This window comes from Camelus bactrianus, chromosome 2 (assembly GCF_048773025.1).
Source record: "Camelus bactrianus isolate YW-2024 breed Bactrian camel chromosome 2, ASM4877302v1, whole genome shotgun sequence".
Lineage (NCBI taxonomy): Eukaryota > Metazoa > Chordata > Mammalia > Artiodactyla > Camelidae > Camelus > Camelus bactrianus.
The window spans coordinates 92731571-92747971 of NC_133540.1; the positions used below are offsets into that span (position 1 = coordinate 92731571).

Sequence of the window (16401 nt, forward strand, 5' to 3'; positions counted from 1 at the left end):
GGAAAACAAAAAAGGGGGAAATAGAGTTCTGCTGAAACAGAGAATTTTGAGTGATTTTGGGAAAGGGGGTATCCAGTGGAAGAAATAAGCAAAGTAGGAGGGTAGGAGGTCTGATTTAGTCTGGCTGGAGCCAGGATGACTGAAGGTGAGTTAGAGGTGGAAAAAGTTGAGATTGGATATTTCAATCCTGAAAGGCCTTGAATGCCATGCCAAGAAATTTCTTAATTCAATTTAGGATCTCCAAGTTTTGGGAAGACAAATTTGGTAGCTTTGCGGAAGCAGGATTAGACAGGAAGAGGGTGGGGGAAGTGAAGAAAGGAGGGTGGTCTTTGGAAAACATTCTGGAAGGCAGTGGGACCTTGAACCAGAGCGATGGGGCTGGTGGAGAGGTGGAGCGTCTGGGCAGCCATATAAAAATGTGAGCCCTGGGAGACAAGTCAGGACCATAGATGCACGTTAGGGAATCATTTGCAGAGAGGGTGGAAGTTGAAATGGTAGATTTAAGGAACCCACAGAGAGTGAAAGACGTTTATAAAGGCTGGAGGAAAAAAATCATAGAAAAGAGGAAGAGATCAATGAACCAGATGAGGATCAACCAGGGAAGAGAGTAGGAGCAGAGGGAATGGAAGCTCAAAGGAGAGAGAGTTCTAACTTTATATTTTATCTCACTCTTCATTCCTCTGACCACTGGTAATATTTTGTGCTATATTTTTCTCCCAAGAATAAAAGGTGTTGTCTATCAACTCCTTTTCAGAAATAAAAACAGTAAACACCTCATCTATAAACTGCTTTTCCGTGAGTGTATACACACGTGAGGTGGGGGTGGTGATTGGTTATTGGGGACTTCTAAAGCTAACCTAGAAATCACGTATTTTGGGATAAGACTTCAAATGCAGGGATGACACTGGCTTTGTGAAAAGTGATCATGGTACAGTTTCACTTTGCTCCATCTTTACAATCCTGGGGACATACTAAGCCATCAAACTGATGAGGTTCTGGGAGAGTTAGCAGGTGAACATACAAAGGATGCGAATGTGCAAGTTCTTGTGTAAACATTTTAAATTTGGGTTTACACATCTTAATTTTTTTTTTGCATAAGTAATACATTCATGTGGTACAAAAATTATAGCAATTTAAAAAGTTCTGCTTTTTTTTTTTTTTTATGAGGGGGAGGTAATTAAGCTTGCACATTTGTTTCTATTTGGAGGAGGTGCTGGGGGTTGAACCCAGGACACTGTGTGTGCTAAGCCTGCACTCTGCCACTTGAGCTATACCCTCCCCACTAAAAGCTCGTGCTTTGGTAAGTGTGGCTTCCACACTTTGCTGTCTACCTCTGTGCCATGTTAGTTTCTTATGGATGGTTCCAGTGTTTCTTTATCCTATTGCAAACATGCTATTATAGGGCAAATGTTCATTTTCTTGATTTGCTAATAACACCAAAGATGATGTACAATAACCACTATTCTGAGCCTTGTGTTTTTCAGCTATATCATCCAGTCCTTTCCATATTATGACTTCGGCAGTTTCTTCTTTTTGGTCCGCTTCAAGAAGTTTCATTATATGAATGCAAATGGTCAAATAGTTCTTTATACCTGTAGTTCTCTAACTTTTGCTGTTAGAAAAATATGTGGCAATGCGCACTCTATAGAACATGAATTATATGTAATATGAGTCTGTGATATGAGTAGGATTGCTCTGACAGAGAGCATTTGTAATTTTGATTGATTCCTCCTTCATTAATGGTTGTGCTGTTTGCTGTACTTCCACTAGGAGTGTGTGCCAGTGCCTGTTCCCCAACAGCTTCACCAGTGCTGTCAGTATACTTCAAACTTTTGGGTTTCTGTCATCCTGATAGGTGAGAAGTGGAAACTCATTTTAGTCTTAATCTGCGTTTCTTTTATAGAGTGTGATTTTGTACACGTTTCTGTTAAGGGCCATTTGGGTTTCTTTTTCTGGAAACTGTCTACTCGCATCTTTTGGCCGTTTTTCTATTTCTCTTGATTTCTGTTTCATTTTGATTTCTGGAACCCTCTCATATATTAAAGTGATTAGCTCTTGTCTGTGCTGAGATGAAAATACTGCTTTTAGTGAGCAATTTGTATTTTTTCCTTTGCTTATCATGCTCCTTACTATGCAGATATTTTTCATTTTTATGTAGTCAAATTTATCAATATTTTCTTTATAGCTTTATAGGATTTTGAGTTGATGAGTAGGATGATTTTCCTCCTGCCAAATCTTTAGGGAGTTCTCCAGTGTTTTCTGTGATTACTTTTATGACTTAAAAAAAAAATTAAGCCTTGATTCATTTATTTTGGTGTATTTGTTCAGCTGGCCGTCCACTGCCACACTCCCTATTAAAAAGCCCATCTCTACTGATGTATGATGCATCCTTAATAATTTCCTGAATTCTAGTATATGTTTGGATCTATTTCTATTCTGTTTCTTTCTATTCTGTTTCCTTCGTTTACTTGTCTTCTCATGCACTGGTACCATGTTTTTCTGTTTTTGTGTTTGTTTGTTTGTTTGTTTGTTTTACTAGCTGCTGTGAAAACTTAACAGAAATTACTCCAGGATCAATTCCCTCCTCTTGTGGACAAGATGAGTCCTGAGAAATCACCCCAGTCATTGAATGTTTCTCCCTAAGTAACACACCCCCAAGGCTTCCTTCTTGGTGTGTAACTGTCCATGTGGCTGCGTCTGTGGGGGCGTGGCTGCGTCTGTGGGGTCATGGCTGCGTCCTGGTACTGTGTTGTTTTAATTATTGATGTTTAATTTAATTATTGGTGTTATTAATAGATGATTTTAATATCTGGTAGGGATCGTTGTTCTTGTTGCTTTCCTTACAGAACTTTCTTGTTCATTCTTCCTTATGATCCATATGATCTTGAGATTCAACTTGTCTATGATCCAGAGAAATACATTTTTATTGGCATTGTGTTCATTTTATAAATTTACTGGGGGTCGTTTTTAATGTTATCTGTGTTGAGTCTTCCTCTCCAAGGACATTATGTCCTTTCATTTGTTTAGGTGCTTTTTGGAATCCTCCAGGGGTGCTTGAAAGTTTTCTTCAGATACTGTACATTTCCTCTTAAGTTTATATTTCCAGTTGATATTATAAACGGAGTATTTTCCTCCGTGATACCTTCTAACTGAGTGTTAGACTAGCAGCGATGTTGGTTGCCATTCGTGCTGAGGACAGGCTGTAGTGCCTACAGTGTCTTCCCTGTAAGCATCATGTTGGCTTTGAACTAGCCTAGCGTTCCATCTTATGGTAAATACTTCTGGATGCTTGTTTTGTTATTGTAGATCAAGAATGAATGTTGAATTTTTGGGGGGAGGGTATAGCTCAAGTGGTAGAGCACATACTAAGCATGCATGAGGTCCAGGGTTCAATCCCCAGTACCTCCATCAAAAAACTAACTAACTAAAATAAAACTAATTGCCCCCCCTGCAAAAAAAAAAAAAAAAAAAAAAATAAATAAATAAATAAATAAAAAGAATGAATGTTGAATTTTTCGTACTTTTTCAGCATATTTGGTGATGAACATATATTTCCCCTCCCTCAAGTATATTATGGTAAATTATATTAATAGTTTAATATTTGAGTCATCTTTATGTTTATGGACTAAACATTGGTTGGTCATAATATGGTCCCGGAATCTGTCTGCTAAAATTGGAGTTAGGAGTTTTGCAAAATTAGAGTTAGGATTTTTGCAGTCGATCCTTTTACTTGAGATGAGTATTACCTCCCTACCTACTTTCTTCCCTCCTTCCTTCCTTCCTAGCCACGTTTCTCCCTTTCTTCTCAGATTTAAAAGCTTGGTAGAATTCCTTGTAAAACAGTTCAGGTTTGGTGCTTAATTGGGCAGGTAAAGTTTTTTTACTCCCCACAATATTTTATTTGTGCAAATGGTTCTCTTTACAGCATGTGTCTCTTGGTGTCAGTAAAATTTTCTTAGTAAAAGCTATCCGTTTTGCCCAGCTTTTCGTTAAATTCATTTGCGTAGGACTTTGTGCAAAGTTATTTCTTAATGATTTTTACACTTTTCTGCTTATATTTTTTCCTTTGTAATTTCTTATTTTGTATCATATGTGGACTTTCTCCCCTGTCCTTATTTTATTTTTCTTACTTGGATTAACTAGTGGGGTGTATAGTTGTTTAAAGTAAACTTTACCCTTTTCATGTAAAAAATAAAATAAATTAAAAAAGTTGAATGTTACTCTTCTGTGCCAACTGGGGAACCATTATGGGGCAGGGAGCGCAAGTAGTTTCATAATTCCAATGCTTTTTTTAAAAACTAGGCAACCATGATTGAGTAACGCTTATGGAACCAAAGGAGATGCGAGGTCAGCATTTATTTTGAGCACATTTCATGTGTCTTGACAGATCATGATAGTTCTGCTGATTTTGCCCCCTTTTCTTTTTATGGACCTATTATACGGTATATACTGATTTAGCTCTACAGCAGTTTTGCTGCTCCGGGGACACTTGTAAAACTTCTATGTAGTGAGTTTTTTTCAGTTTGTATTATATTCATATTTTTGTTTTTTATCCTTTCCAATCTCTCCATATCTAAGAACAGAGAAACTTCAAACTTTTTTTTTTTGCTGCTAAATTTGTCTTGTAGCCTTGCTTTTTTTCTTTTCTTTTTAGTTTTAATAGGTAAAATTAATATAGTTTGACTGCACATATACATTATGTTGCCTGTAAATACATATATACAATATACTGCACATATTTTTTTTTAGTTTACATATATATGCTGATCATTGGAGAAACTTCAAACCTTAAAACAACAACCAAAATGTGACCTAGCCAATAGCAACCCCTCTTACAAGTACATTGCTAATTGGGCCATCAAATAGATAAAATATTATCAATAATAGGTGAAATGAAGCAGAAAGATGTTAACGTGTGTCTGTGAACTCCCAATGTTCTAATACTTACTGGTAATAACCTGGTTCTCTCATCCTAAGTGTGAGGCGAACGTGATAACCACTACACCATGGAAACAGCCTTGTCATCCTAAGTATTTCTTCTTCTAAATCATTTTAGTTCATAGAGTGAATGGGTTAACATAGAACTGTTGCTTGTAGCAACAAGATGTTAATATGATTCAGACGTGGGGCCAATCCACATTTTGAGGGGGCCTGAAGCTTATACGATTTGGAGATTCTCCTTAAGAAAAAGAATACATAAAATTTGGTGTAGGAGCTTGGAAGGGGCCATTGCAGGTGAGAAGATTGAAGCTTAACCTTGTTAGCTTCATGGTCAGTCTTGTCTTTGGCTCAGAGACCTTGAGCTCAAACGTAGTCTTTAGCTGAGGATACAGCAGGCTGTTGGGATCAGAAGACAAAGAGGCTGCTTTCTGCAAACCTTGGCTGGGTGATGGTCCAGGTTAATGAGGTAGACAATTTTAGAATATATCTTAACAGCGACAACTATAAAACAGCAAGGGTGATTATCCTTTCTAAACCTTGCCTAGCCTGCAGGATGCACGGGGCAGGTGCTTCTGCCTCGGAGAGGACTCGAAGACGGATACTGGCAGGACATCTGTGTGCTGAGTCTTAAATTGGACAGAACAGCCTCCTTGGACAACTCGGACCTGGCTGACCTACAAACTGAGGAGCATTAAAGTGAACCACTGCCCATGGGGTGTTTTTTGTTGGGCTTATCATGGGAAGGCCTGGAGAAACCTAATCAGATGTGCTCCAGGCTGTAAAAAATTCCTGCCCAAATTGAAAAAAAAAGAGTAGTGACTTGAGTTCCTGTTTTCTGGAAAGGATGATCAAGTTTCAGTCAATTAGTGACAAGTACATATCCAGATTAATGACAGTTAGAGGCTGCTTATAGATTTTCCTGTGTCAAAGTTCCATTTGTCCCATCAAAGGTAGGAGAGATACTAGGAAAAACTGCTACTCAGGACTTCTATTTAGCAAGGAAGAACTGAGGCCAAGTGGAGTCAATGGGAAAGATATTACCTATTTGAGGTTTGTCAAAGAGTAAGTGTTAGACAGACTGACTTGGACTTGAAAGTTTAAGGTAAGAGGGAACATTTGGTTTTGGAATCACAGATTTGGTTTCAAATCCTTGTTCTGTTCTTTTTACTCCTTGTGGCATGGGGCAGGTTACCCAATCCCTCTGAGCCTTAGTTTCCTCATCTGTGAAATGGGCACAATATAGTACCTCATAGGATTATGGAGATTACCTAAGTGCATGTGTCAAGGCTTTCGCATACAGTCTGCCACAGGAAACATTCAATACCTGTCAGTTGTCTTTTAGTTTAGGACTGAAGACTTAAAAATATTCATGGGAAGGATAGATTGGCTAGAGCCTCTAATTGGGATTATAGCTAAAACTTGTGGAGACTCTTAAATGTAACATTTTTTCTGATTAAAAAAATTGAGGCATAATTAACATACATTAAAGTGTGCAAATATCATCTGTTCAACAGATGCATTTTTACATATTTATAGACCACTGTGACTACCACCCAGTTTCAGCTAAAGAAGATAGTCATGATCTCACAGTTCTCTCAAGCCCCCACCTAGTACATATCACTTATCCCTCCGTCCCCATTGTAACCTGTCTTCAGATTTCTGTCATCATCATTCGTTTTTCCTAGTTTTGAAATTCACATAAATGGAATTGTATAGTATGGGCTCTTTTGTATCTGTTTGCTTTTTTCACTTGGTAAAATGTTTATGGGACTTCTCCACATTGTTGCAGGAGTCAGATTATTTTTAAAAAATTGCTGTGGCGTATTTCTTTATACAAATAAATAATAATTTGCTTACCCCTTATGTTGATTGACACTTGGGTTATTTCCAGTTTTTAGCCATTAGGAATAAAGCTGCTGTGACCACCGCTGTGAACCTATTTACTTGTGTTTCCTGGGTCATAGGGTAAACAAGTGTATGCTTAACTGTTAGAAACCGAGTGGCAGTCCAGCCTGGTTGTACACTCGTGGGGTATGGATGATTTCCTGCCAGTTCCTCCATAGCCTCCTCAATGCTTGGTACTTTTGACCTTTTGAATGACAGCCATTGCTGGGGGGTGTAAGTGGTAGTACATATCTTGTTTAGCTTTTAAAAATAGCATTTTGAGCACCTTCCTCTCACTATGTGAAATAATACATATACTTTATTGAAAAATTAGACAGTGCAGATGTATAAATGAGAACATTAAAAAAAAAATCACCCACATGATATCCCATGACGCAGAAAAGCCCTAATATTTTGGTGTATTTCCTTATAGCGTTTCCCCCATTTCCATATATTTTTTATAAATGTGGTTGATATTTTAGTTTAGTATGTTTGGGGTTGGGCCCTGACATCTGTATTTTTATGGATTCTAAAGATTCAACTCCTCTTTTTCCCTCTCCCTAATACGTGTTTTTGTGCCTGGTCTGGCACTCTCTCTGTAATGATTGACTGAATGAATGAATGAGTGCTGTTAATTTAGATGAAGAAATTAAGTCCCAGCTAAATTGACTTTTCAAATGAGCTCCTTAAATAGATTTTAAAAATAAAGAGAATAGTATAATTAATCCACTTACACCCATCACTCAAATTCAACAAGAATTTGTTTCATCTATCCTTTTTTTTTTTTTTTCAGTTTTTTCCTTTGTGGAAGTTTTTTTTTTAATTAAAATTTTAATTACAGATGCAGTATGTAAGCAATGTAGAAAGTTAGAGAATACAGATAAATAATCAGAAATACCATATTCACTCACCTTAATGAATGTCCTTTATGGGAATATTTTAAAAATAATCCTAGATAGTATGTCATGTTACCTTTAAGCACCTTGGGAGGCATCTCAAAAACTTGACTTTTTAAAAAACATAATCCTGAAACCATTATTACACTTAACTAAGGTAACAACAATACACTGGATTTTTAAAAAGTGCTTAGGCAGGAAAGCCATGGTAATCTGGAACACAAAGTGTTCACTGTGAAGTAAGCATAGTCAAATCGCCTAATGTATGTGCAGGAAATTGTCACTTGACTAATAGCCCAGGGAATGATTTGTCCATGATATAAGCAGCCTTGGAATGTTACAGGTAAATTATTTTGAAAAAAGTGGCAAAAAGTGGACTGGAAACCTGTGCAGTAGATAACTGCATAGATAATGCATTGATTAGTGTGTTAATATCTGTGATGATTAATGAGTTGGAGAATGAGGATGGAGCTCGGTGGTCTATGCCAGAGATCTATCCTTGGCCCTGGCTTGTTAGAGTTGTCCAAGAACCTTGAACTATGGCTAAGTGATTGCTTAAACATGGGTCTTACCTCTCTGGAGCTTGGCACTGAATATTTCTGCTCTTTACTCCCAGCCACTCTGGTCCACCCCCCTCCCCAACCCCCACCGCATACAGTTGATCTTTACAACTACTTTACCTTTGTCTTTTTAATGAGGCCAATCACACTTATGGATCAGGAAGGATATTGGGGCGTGGGAGGGAAGGATCAGAGCCCCTCGGAGGAGGACTTCATACCAGAAAAAGACCTTGCTACCAGTAGTTGGTGGTAGGACAGGTAAACTCTTTCCTGCCCAGCTGCTTAATAATTGGGTAGGGGGTTATAAACGTTTTTTTTTAAGAGAAGTCATATGTTTTTAATCCTGTAATGGATAAATCCCTGAAATCGGGGGTTAACGGGTGTTGCCTCCTTCAGTTCTTTTTTTTCTAAAATTGTGGTAAGAACACTGAAGATCTACCTTCTTAACAAAATTTTAAGCATACAATACAGAATTGTTAACCACAGGCAGTATTGTACAGCAGCTCTCCAGTAAAATTTTTAAGAAATTGAGGCATGAGAAATACATAGAAAAGAGTGTAAAATTATAAATGTACAACTTGGTGGATTTCCCAAAGTGAACATACTCATGAGCCTTTCATCTAGATCAAGAAATAGGACATTACCAGTGCCCCAGAAAGTCCCCTAGTGCCCCCTCTTAAGTCACTGCACTATGAGGAAGTATTTTTTGTTGTTGTTGTTAATTCCAAACCAGATTTAATTTTTAAATCTTGTAGAAACAGTGCTAAAGGAGATTCCTATTTCATTTCATGGTACTGCTACTATATGATTACGTATGCTTTGGGTTAATTAGGCTTATGTTGGGATAGGATTCTAGCTCAAACAGACTAACTCCAACAAAGTTTCCATGGGAGAGTGTGTTTTGAATTCTGAGATTCTTCTGTCTTTTGGAAGACAGCCCATTGGTAGGTCAAGGATCAACTTCTATACATAAGCCTGTTATATCCATTTTTGGTCTGTAGTGGACTCTGATTTTCTGTAATCACTGACCTAGAAAGCATACTTTATAGCTGGAGGATGGGAAAACTAGCATGATTTATAAATGGGCAGTTATTCCAAGAGTTCACTCAGCTCATTTAGAGTTAATTATATTTGAGATGGTTTTAACTTCAGCCTCCATTTCTTTTAACAGGCCTTTCATAGCTGGTATTATTTATGTACCAGTGACTTTCTCAAGGCGGGGGGGGGGGGGCACAGGCAGCTTGTGAAATTCATCTCTTGCATTAGAGATAATTGTTCTAATTTTATTTTCATCCAAGCATGAACCTTGTTAGGTTTACCAAAGCATTTGATGTAAGGACAAAGTTCAAATGTTTATGGCTTTCCTTTTTTGAAGCTGCTTTCTGGAACAAAAGGAAGTATTTCTTAGAATCAGAGTTTTACCAATTTAAGAACTGTAGGTTGCTCTGAAGAATCAGGGTTTATTTATTAATAATAACAGATTTCCTTAATGATGATAAAAACCAATATCAAAATTGTCTGTACTAGTTAAATCTGGTATGTATTTGTATCTATATTTTGAAGACTGTTGGTCTACTTAGGAATAAATTTTGGTGTCAAAAGAGATATTTCCTCTTTTTTTCCTAACATGTACTTTGATGCCTGATACATAGTGAGTGTCCCTTATGTGTTGATTGAATTGAGTATCTTTTGCTGTTAGAAGATTATATTTAGGGTGAATTGAATCAGTGTTTCTGACCCTTAATAGTCAATATATTTCAAGAAGGAAGTAACATTACATATTCAGTAGTACTTCTTTTGACATTTAATTTTATAATACCTGATTGCAGATTTTGTGTGCCTTATTAACGCACTCTTAAGCTGGTGCCTGCTCTCTTACAACATAGATCTTCATTTTAGGAACAACTGTCAGTTCCATGTAACTTGTTTTTTCTTTTGTTCTAGCATGTGTGTAGCCACCACCTAATGTAATAAATAAAACTTCACAAAACAAATTCTGTTTATCCCTCCCTGATTCCATTGCCCTGCCAATCCCTGAAACTACTCCTCTGATTTTGATGTTTATTATTTTTATGCATATTTCGTACTTCTGTATATGTCTGTACCCTTAGACAATACATAGTATTTATTGCTTTACATTATTCAGTATCACCTTTCATAGATTATTCTGAATTGTTTATTCTGATGTTTGTGAATTATCTAAGTTGGTAAATGTTTAGTTAATTTCTTTTAACTGCTGTGTAGTATACACTTCATATATCCATTTAAAAAAATTATGAGCTACCATTTATTTACTTTTTGAGGTGTAGTTGACATGTAACATTATATTAGTTTCAGGTGTATAGTATAATGATTTGATATTTGTATATACTGCTATATATCTACCTATGGAATGGACCTTTGTATTGATTCCACTGCTTTGCTATTGTAAACAGTATGGCAAGATGGTGTTCTTATGTATGTCTACTTGTACACAATTTTATAAGAATCTCTCTAGAATATAAGGGAAAAGCGCTTCCTTAAAGTGGAATGCCAAATAATAAATGTGAAGGGAACGAAGGAGGGAGAAAATACTATTTTAAAAGAAACATAGTGCCAGTTTATTCAGGCAAGGCCATCAGTAGCTGCTAATACAATGGGATAAAAGTGTGAGGAGCAGGATATTTCCATAGTCTTAAAGTATCTCCTCTTTATGGATACTTGCAGGTAATAATTATCTAGTAATAAAAAACAGGAAAAGAGTAACTTCACAGTGGACAAACCCTGTAAGCACTGACTACCTCAAACCAAGTGATAAGAGTTAAACATCACCATTGATGGGACAGTCTGACATCTGTGCCTACCCAGGTGATGCACTGAGAAGGATACAGCATCACTTACATAGTAGTCCTGCCCACAGTGTACAACCCGCATCTGATCGTGAAGAGACATCAGATTAATCCAAATTCAGAGACATTCTACAAAATAAAAGGCTTGTACTCTTAAGCTATGTCATTATCTTAAAAAACAAAGAAAGGCTGAGGAGCCGTTTCATAAAATAGGAAACTAAAAAGGTGACATGGAAAGGTAATGTACAATCCTGGGTTGAACCCTAGACCAGAAAAAAATGCTATGAAAGATATTATTGGAATCATTGTCAGAATTTGAATAAGGTGTGTAGATTAGATACTAGTATTGCAGTAATGTCAATTACCTGATTTTGATAATTGTACTGTGGTTAAATGAGTGAAGCTCAGTATCTTAAGGAAATCCATGCTGAAATATTTGAGGGTAAAAGGCATAGTGTCTGCATTTATTTTCAAGTGGTTCAGGAAAAAAATACTGTTTTTACATACAGAGATACAATGGTAAAGCAGCTGTGACAAAATGTTGGCAATTTGTGGATCTGGGTAAAGTGAACTATTGTTGCAACTTTTCTGTATATTTGAAATTATTAAGCAAAAAACCTTCCTGAGGTATGCCTGGGAGTAGAATTGCTGTGGGCTATGAATATTTAAATTTACTAGGCAGTGCCAAATTGTTTTCCAGTGTGGTTGTGCTTATTACATGTCCATTGTCTCAAATCTTTACCCACACTTATTCAGTTAAAATTTTTTTATTTTCGTAGGTATGAAATAGTATGTCATTGTGGTTTTAGTTTGCATTTCTCTGATTATAGTAAAGTTGAACATTTTAAAAAATGTTTATTTAAAAGTAAGTCATTAAGGACAATATGGAGGTTCCTTGAAAAACTAAAAACGGACTTATCATATGATCCAGCAGTCCCACTCCTGGGCATATATCTGTAGAAAACTATAATTCAAAAAGATACATGCACCCCAGTGTTTACAGCAGCACTATTTACAATAGCCAAGACATGGAAACAACCTAAATGTCCACTGACAGATGGATAAATAAAGGAGATGTGAGATATATATATATGATGGAATACTACTCAGCCATAAAAAAGAATGAAACAATGCCATTTGCAGCACATAGATGGACCTAGAGATTATCATATTATGTGAAGTAAGTCAGACAGAGAAGGACATTTATCATATGATGTGGTTTGTATGTGTGTGGAATTGAAAAAAAAAAGATACAGATTTACAAACTGGTAATAGACTCACAGATGTAGAAAACAAACTAGTTACCAGGGGCAAGGGGGGAGGAGTGGGTAGATTAAGAATTTGGGATTAGCAGATTCACATTACTATATATAAAATAGATAAACAACAAGGACCTACTGTATAACACAGGGAACTTTATTCAGTTTTTTGTAATGAGCTGTAATGGAAAAGAAACTGAAAAAATATTTATGTATGTCTGTATATGTATAACTGAATTGCTTTGCTGTACACCTGAAATTAACATTGTAAATCAACTACACTTCAATAAAAAAATGAAAAAATAAAAGTAAGTCATTAAGACTTACTCTTTTTATGAATTGCTTGTCATATACTTAGCCATTTTTTAACTGAGTTCTTTGAAGACTTTTCCTTATTAATTTTTTGTATGTTTTAATATATTCTGGAAATGAATCTTTTGTCAATTAGATGCATTGTTGTTTTCCACATACTTTTGGAAGAAGCTTAAGGAAAATATAAAATTGAATTATATTTTATTTGAGTTACACAGAATAAAGTAGGTCAGGGGCAAAGAAAACATTGCACATCAAGTGTGCAGGGGCCAAGGGGCTGGCTTCTCTTTACAGATTTCTTCTCTCCTGGCTCAGTTAAATAATGTGAGGCAACTTGAACTTGTATTCTTACCTCTGGTCCCTCTGAAAAAGGTTAATTTTGGAAGGGCTCTCTCCTGTCTCCAGTGTGTTTCATTTAGAGATTTCCTGAAGAACTGTTCTTCCCTCCCCTTCTAGACTTAAAAAAAAAATCTCCATTGCTAAATAATGAAACTCTTGCACTGCTAAATATTGGCCAGTGCTTGGATTGCGTAAGCTGCTCCGAGTGGTACTGCAGTACCTACGGAGCCAAAGGGTAATTCAGTAGCAACACTTTCTGGTTCCTTCTCTAATGTGGATCAAATCCTTTTCAGAGATGAAGAAAGGTTAAACCACTTGGAGTGCACTACTGAAAAAGATAATCTGATGAGCATTCACAAACTTAACTTTATTGCTTGCTTTCTTAAGGTGATTAGGTATTAGCTTTGCATGTGGGCAAAAACAAACACACCAAAACCCACCCAAAAACCCCAAAGTAAAATCAGAAAACTTTAGTCTTCCTTCCCAAGGATATTAAATACATTCTCAACCCCAGCCCCATTTTATAAGGGAAGACACCACGTTAGGTGACTTACCTGTTACCCACACTCATGGAGCTAGCTGGTAATGGTCCTAACAGAAGTTGACTTTGGATTCCAGATCCTCTTTACTTTCTACTCCAGTGCATACGCTGCTATTCCTTCAAAAAAAAGGATATATTATAGCTCTTTCTATGGATGCACACCCAGGTTCTCCAGAGGATAGATAATAGCACTCTCCTCACTGATTTCTTAGTAAACTGAAAAGTGAGAAAATCAAAGAAGATCTTTCAGGAAATTTAACATCTTAAGTCTTGATTTTTCTAATGTGGGACGTGAATTCCTCTGTGATACACCCCAGAGGGACAGATGGACAGCCATATCACTGGCATATAGCTACTTTTTATTCTTTGAAGATCTTCTCATCTATTATTTTTATTTAGTGATTAGAACTGGATGGCAGAAGTCATTTTTCGATTTACCCAAGTTATGCTACTTTAAAAATCTTTGAATTATTTTCAGTATGGAAAATACAGTAACAGTATAAAGAGGAAAAGTCGTCTTCTTGCCCAGAGATAACCACTTAATGTTTCCTTTTTGACATTTTTACTGTGTATGTATTTCATAGAGTTAAGAATAAACCATAGTTTTGGATCCTGGCTTTTTTCACTTAACATTACAGTGTTTATTAATGGGTGCACTGTATCTCACTGTCTGGATCGACTACAATAGAAAATACTACAGTGAACACTGTTGCCTACATTTCTGACTATCTTCTAATGTCAGAGTCCTAGAATTGGAATTATTGAATAATCAGCAAAACTATTTTTAGCCTCTTCATGCCAAACAGATTTTGACAGAGCTGCTCCGAGTTCCACACACATACAAATTGAATATGAGAGTACCTGTATCATTTCTGTCTTTGAACTTCATCATTAAACAAAAATGTTGCTGATTTGTTCATGTAAATAGGCTAGTCTTTGTCTAATTCAGGTTTCTTTGATTATTAGTAAAAAAGGCTTGGATATATTTATTAACTAATGTTGTTTCTATAAATCCAGTTCATGAACTTTGCCAACTTTTTTGCGGGAGCTGTGTTTTTCTTATTAAATAGTTTTTACATACTGAAAACACCAATCTTCCGCCATTTGTGATAAATAAGTACCTTTGACCATTTTGCTTGCTTTTTGGCTTTATAGATTTTATCTGTGGCGAACATGAATCTTTGTTTTTACACAGTCTAGATCTAAACTTGGGGAGAGTTTGTTTCTGTGAGTTCTTTTGCTAATGGTATATAGGGAGTAAATGCAGGCAGGAGGGTTATTGAGGACTAAATTCCTCCATAATGAGTTGAGATCATTGGGTACAAGCCATTTCAGACAAACTCTTTTCCCACTGCTGTTGGCTTGTCTTTTATTTCTGAAATCTGCTTCATGTTACCCATTAAATGTATTTGTCTTCATTCAGCACAGTTAAAATAACCTCTTTGGTCAGTTGTTCCTCTGTCCTGTGGCATTTTCTCATGTCCTGATGCTTTCTTTTAAGGTATTATCCAAAGAGATGAGTCACCCATGGAAAAAGGGCTCTCTGGTCTGCGAGGAAGGGACTTTGAGCTGTCTGACGTGTTTTATTTCTCCAAGAAGGGATTGGAAGCCATTGTGGAAGACGAGGTGACCCAGAGGTTCTCCTCAGAGGAGCTAGTGTCATGGAATCTCCTCACAAGGACCAATGTAAATTTCCAGTACATCAGTCCGCGGCTCACCGTGGTATGGGTGCTGGGCGTCCTAGTGCGCTACTGTATCCTACTACCTCTGAGGTATGTCTCCTCCCAGGAATTTGATGGTATAATTGGTTCAGCTTTTTTTTTTTTCCAAATTTTTTTAACTGAAGTATAGTTGGTATACAGTGCTATATGTTTCAGATATACAGCAAAGTGAGCAGCTTTCTTTTTAATCCATGTATGTAATGGCCATATGATAGTATTACTGGGATTAATCCCACCTACTATGTATTAATCTGGACCCATGTCACGCTTTCAGTCATAGTTTGAAGATGGATAGAAAAGGGAGGTTAGAAAAAAGAAGAGAGGATTTGCAGTTTCAGTCACCAGAGTGTCAACCAAACTCTCTGCTGTTCTGTAGCCGTTCATGGCCGCACAGGAAAGAAAAAAATTCCTGGGAGTGGTTATCACATGGGAGAGAGAAGTTCAGAAGAGTGAATTGGTTGCATCCAATTTCATCATGGTCACTCACCTTCCTTATTGAAAGTTCCCCAGTTGGGTCCCCTTTTGGTTCTAAGTCTGTGTGCCACCTCACGAGGAGGTACCCTCAAAGCCCAGAACCACAGTTTGGAACACAGGTAGCAGAGGTGACAGTGGCAGCGGGGTGAAGTGGTGAAGGTCTGTCTAGCACGGTGGTGGCAGGTAGTAGGCACGTGGGCCAGTCGCGATATTGCTGCTCATTGTCTTGCTTCATTGCCCTGGACATGGCCGTGGTGTGCTCTCCATGGAGGTTTCCAGGCAGTTGCTATCCACCAACTAAAATTGGCACATGGGTTGAAGCCTCTTTACCATCCCTAGGATGGCCTGTACTTGCCTCATGCAGATTTATTACAGGAGAGGAGATTGCTTAAGTAGGTAAAGGCACATTTCTGAGGAGCTTTTTCTGTTTTCTTGTGCTCGTGTTGCCAGAGTCTGATGCCAGGGCATGGTATGTCTTTTGGGAATCATTTCAGCTGTGATAACAAAGTGAAATTCGGATACATTTTTGCTTGATCATTATGCCAGTGTTCCCAAAGTGGGGTTCATGTGCTCTGGGGATGCACAAGACTAGCCATTGGTATGTAGGAAGGAAATATTTGAGCTTTTATTTATTAGCATTTTCTAG

At 37.1% G+C, this 16401-nt stretch overlaps 1 protein-coding gene across 8 annotated transcripts in view; it reads left to right on the forward strand.

Annotated features, from left to right (window-relative positions):
• Nucleotides 1-16401, forward strand: part of GPAT3 (glycerol-3-phosphate acyltransferase 3) — a 58729-nt gene that overhangs the window by 21177 nt on the left and 21151 nt on the right. For 7 of the 8 annotated variants that reach the window (XR_006722935.2, XM_074346560.1, XM_074346556.1 and 4 more), the window contains one exon: nucleotides 15062-15332. Coding sequence is in view for 7 of the 8 variants with exons in the window: in XM_074346560.1 (XP_074202661.1) it covers nucleotides 15062-15332 (271 nt within the window). In the remaining variant the exon portion in view is untranslated. The remainder of the gene's footprint in view (nucleotides 1-15061; nucleotides 15333-16401) is intronic. The other variant, XM_074346574.1, reaches the window with a different exon arrangement.